Genomic DNA, 5000 nt, shown 5'->3' with positions numbered 1-5000 from the left:
GTGGTGACTCTGGATGCATTTAGTAATGAAGCGAAGCCCTTGGGTCAAGAGGTCTCCTGGACCAAGACCAAGATTCAGGACTTTGGGACTTTCTAGAACCTATTCAGTCGGTACGTGGTTGCGGCGAGGACACTGAAGTCACAAAGAGCTTTACATACCTTGGTAGTGCAGTTCATAACTCTGGGCTGTCAGACCAGGAAGTCAGCAGACGGATTGGCCTGGCACCAGGGGTCATGAACTCTCTCGACAAGAGTATTTGGAGGTGTCGGTACCTGTGCAGGTCCAAGCTACGGGTTTTCAAGGCCCTGATAATGCCAGTTTTGTTCTACGGTAGTGAAACCTGGACATTATCCAGTGCCCTGGAGTCTTGTCTTGATGCCTTTTGTAATAGGTCCTTGCGCCAGATCATGGGGTACTGTTGGCGGGACCATGTGTCTACCCAACGGTTGCACAGTGAGACTGGCACAGTACCTATTACCTGCTTAATCCGGGATTGCCAACTCAGGCTATATGGCCACCTGGCTCGCTTTCCACAGGCTGATCCTGCTCATCAGGTTGTCTCTGTAAGAGACAACCCTGGGTGGAGGAGGCCTGTGGGACGACCTAGGAGGTCGTGGCTTGGGCAGCTCGAGATGGGCCGAGTCCCTGCCTGGCGGTTGCCATGAGGGATCCCAAAAGGTGGACGCGGCTATGCGCCCCTGTCGGCGTTAGCTCCTAATGATGATGATGGTAAACTGAAGTATTACAGTCATAACCAGGGCCCCACAATAATCGTTATCTACATTTTTTATTAGAGGACACCCATGAATCATTTTTCTCAATCTGAACCGGTCCCTCTTTTATTGCTAGCCACCCTGCAGTCATGATGCCAGACTGCCCCTGGGTAGAGGAGGGTGTTGTCAGAGTAAAGGACTAGAAGGGTTCACAAAACTCGATCCCATTTGACTTGGCAAAACAGAGTAATCAAAAGATTTGTAGTGGTGGTAGTACAAGGACGGGGCCTCGTAGAAGAGAGAGTGGTGTTAAGGAAATAGTATTGCGGACACATGGATAATAAGGCTGCAGAGTAGTAATAAGGTAGGAGGGGGTAGTAAATGAAGAAAGCTGTATAGAGGTGGAGGGGATGAAGAGGAGGATGTTGGAAAAGGAGGAATGTTTCCTGACGGTCAAGGAATGACTATGGTGGATGATTTGGATTAGGCCGAGGTCATAGTAGGCATTGAGAAGACGGTAATATCCATAGTCGTGGTCATAAAGAGCATGAAAATCAGTGGGCTAGTTGATAAAGGGACAAACCTCATTGTCTCTAATAAGTGTACATGTCAAACCTGGAGTATGTTGGGGAAAGAAATGTCCAACCCTCAGGGTGTCTGACACATAAAGTCTAGAAAACTAAACAAAGGAATACCATGCTCATGGCTACCCTAGGCCGTTCATGACTGGCACAAAGACAGCCTTTCATCCTTGCAACACCTCTCACACCTTAGGAAGTGATAGAAAAAGTGGATGGATAAGAGAAGAAAGAGGGGAAGAAGGGATTGTGCAAAATTAGTTGAGTCAAGGGCTGAGACTGAAGATAAAGTTGATCCCTGGCATTGGGTATATCTGTCTCCTACCCCCCCCACCCCATGACAACAGCAGGCAAGGGATTGGGGGGGGAAGGAGACTTATACAGTTTGAACCCAAAGCTATATGGGAGAGTCTGTAAGAGTCGGAAGTGCCAGCGTTTTTTCTTTAACCTTAATAAAGAGGCTGTGGTAAAAAATGACACTAAGGAACTTGCCTGAGCAGAAGTGAAGAAGAGACCTATATCGAGCGAAAAAAGAGGATGGAGAAGGATTTGAAATGGGAAAAGTGAAAGCCATGTTCACTGACCCAAGAAGAGATTAAAGACATTGTAGAATAACAAAAATGAAACATACGTTTTAATCATTCACATTTATTTCTGCTTTTGTTTTGATAACAATAAGCCTTCTTTTCATATAATGAAAACAGTTTGATTATTCAGTTTACAGTGGAATCACTGTATGAAGTATATGTTGCAGCTAGTAATTACTAACTGAGATACTAAAAAAAAAAAAAAAAATACTTTGCTATATATACTAATGTAACTAGTTTTACCTCTATTATCCTCCATTACATGATGCATATCCAGTGGAACTAGTGTTTTCATCTCTTATGAACAATTAAGTAACAGGCTAATGTGAATAACTATAATCCATACAATTTAATCTAATTATGATAATTCTAGACATGTAAGTCAAATATGTCAGGTTAAAATTTGTACACAATAATGTCTCAAATAAAACATGAATATATTCCCACAGCTAGCCTGCAAATTATAAAACTACTATAACAGCACATACATAAAGTATTTGTATTTACATTACCATTTAAATCATATTTTTCTTTCAAGTGTCTAATAATTAGGCATTTTAATCATAGCTCATTTAAGCAATAGGTAAGGTAATAATATGCAAGGGAGCTATAACCCAATATTTCATGCTCACAAAAATATAATGTTTCAACATTTTTTAGCACCTAAATAAAACCAAGAAAGACACCATTTACACTCAACCACAACATGAATATGAATTTGAACTATATATGAAAGTCTAGTTAAGTAGTTTTCATAAATAATGATAATGCAGCTAGTTCTTATGAGGAAGCTGTAACTGTCCTAATATTTGCAACCAGACCATATTAATGGAAAGGTAATGGATGTCTGTGAGGGGATCAAATATCAACTTCTACTATCGGAATTCATGACTAGTCAGATGGTATAATCATGCTATTTTCATACATGAGTTTGCATGGGTGTTGGAGGGAGTACATGTGAGTGTGTGAGAGTATGAGAGAACTCTGAAATAAATAGAAAAATGCAACATATAAAAACATAAAAAGCCAAAAATAGTACTCCACAAAAGGGTGATTCTCATGATGCAGAATTACTATAAAGCAGCACACATTCATAAACCTGAGCTTATTCTCTCAAAATCATCACAGCAAGATAAAACAAGTAGTCGTATATGTTTAACCCATTGGTTGCTAACAGGGAGCATATATATGTTAGAGGCATCAGCAGCCAACATGAAAATTACCATAATTCTTAACACTTTTACATAAAATAGTTTAAGCAATATAATAAAAATTGGCCTGCATTACCAATAGATCTGGAACTCATTTTGGATGGCAGTTAATGGGTTAAAAGCTTACTTGTCAATGTAATACCTTTATATAGGGGTATCATGTATTTCAAGATACATTAAATACTTAATAATATAACAAGAGCAGCATTTCTTAGTAATGATAATTATAAATTATTTTAGCAAGCCAAAGACTTAAAAAAATGTAGAATTGTCATTCTTAAAAATGTATGATTTCATTTTCTTATTCAGTTTTATATTCTAAAAAATGTCTTGTACTAGAATAAATAATTCATCAAAAACAGATAAGTCAACAGACATCTATGAACATTTACCCTATTATATTTTATCATATCACAAAATATTAATGCTATACCAGTTAATCAGTTAACAAGACTGAATTATATTTCACACAAAAAGACTATTTACAAACCTTTACCAGTCATACTACACTAAAATCCTTTACAAGTAATCTATACATGTGCACATCAATCACAGTTCATCATGCATCATACATATTTGACTTAAGTCACATGTCTGGTAGTTTTCATGCAACCATGGCTGCAATTCTTTCCAATGGCAAGCTACACCTGTACATAATTCAGGGAGAGGTGTAGGCTGACCTTCAAAAAATGTGCCTACTTTAAACTGCATTCCACATCTGTGCAAAGACATAATAAATATTGTTAATTTTTATTTCATATGTATGCCTTAATGTCAAATCTCAGATGCTAAAAATTGTAAATTGTACATTCCTTTATATTTTCAAACATAAAAAAATAATCAATAACTTACTGGTACAGTACAAATACAATATTTGCACTGAAAGGTGATACAAAGCTTGAACGCCACACTCGGTTTCTCATCTCAGCAAAGTTATCATGTCTCAAATGTTCCGAAGGACGAAACAGGCCAATACGAGCCAAAACCTGTATAGGAAATTCTCAAAAGTATATAAAAATTCACAAATCTGATTACAATACATTTTTGCATCATTTTATAACCACATTATCATATAATTTCATGATAACTACTAGGTAAAAGGGAATGAACCTTGAGAATGGTCTTATCATGAGCAAAGTAAAATATCCCTTGTGGTTTAGCTTCTTCTTGAGATATTGTAGTTCTGTAAGAAAAAATAGGTAAAATCAAGGTTAACATATGAATGGTGAAGCTCACATGCATTACAACATATTTAATGAAGTGAAAATCTATTACCTCTACTTTCCTTATTTTGCTAAAGCCCTATGAAATCTTCATGAAATATTCTGCATATTGCAAGCCTATTATTACCACTTGTTAAACAGGAAATGCTTATTGATAAAAATTGCATATGAGAATATCATTATATGTAGAACATGCTATGAGTTAGTAGATAAACACTGAAATGTTTTTAAGTGAATTGAGGTAAAATCCTATTTTAGTTCATAGTTTGAGTTTTGTGACGAAATACCTAATGCTACCCAAAGTGTACATGAAAATTTGTAAAAAAAAAAAAGCTATATAAAAACCTGCCGGATCAGTACTAACTGTAACACTTGTTTTGCATTAAGTTAAATCACAAGTAGAATCATATTTGTAACAAATGCAATTTATTTCAAGATCACATTACAGTCACTATACATGAGGCAAAGACATTGTTGCTAATAAAATTTATCATGACAATGTTGAATGAACATTTAAACTAATACAAAGCAATACTTAACAAACAGAGACAACAAAAGATCTATCAAAGCTTTAAAGAGTAGTTTCAGAATAAAATATACAAAACATAAGTCAACAAACATCAATAAACATTGTTTAAAGAATAGAATAGAAACAAAACATTTATATCAAAATTACAATTATTTACTT

General features: G+C 36.2%; 1 protein-coding gene across 1 annotated transcript; it reads right to left on the bottom strand.

Annotated features, from left to right (window-relative positions):
- Positions 1 to 1923: 1923 nt before the first annotated feature.
- LOC113810059 (multiple inositol polyphosphate phosphatase 1) lies at positions 1924 to 4272 on the bottom strand (the record flags this gene model as incomplete). The annotated part of the gene is given in 3 exon segments (XM_070143120.1): positions 1924 to 3807; positions 3942 to 4075; positions 4200 to 4272. Coding segments are annotated over 3 exon segments (376 nt in total), but the record flags the coding sequence as incomplete, so codon positions are not given.
- Positions 4273 to 5000: the final 728 nt, after the last annotated feature.

The sequence above is a fragment of the Penaeus vannamei genome, chromosome 30 (genome assembly GCF_042767895.1).
Source record: "Penaeus vannamei isolate JL-2024 chromosome 30, ASM4276789v1, whole genome shotgun sequence".
Taxonomy (NCBI): Eukaryota; Metazoa; Arthropoda; class Malacostraca; order Decapoda; family Penaeidae; genus Penaeus; species Penaeus vannamei.
Note: the sequence above shows the minus strand (reverse complement) of the source record. Positions and strands in the feature narration are given on the sequence as shown.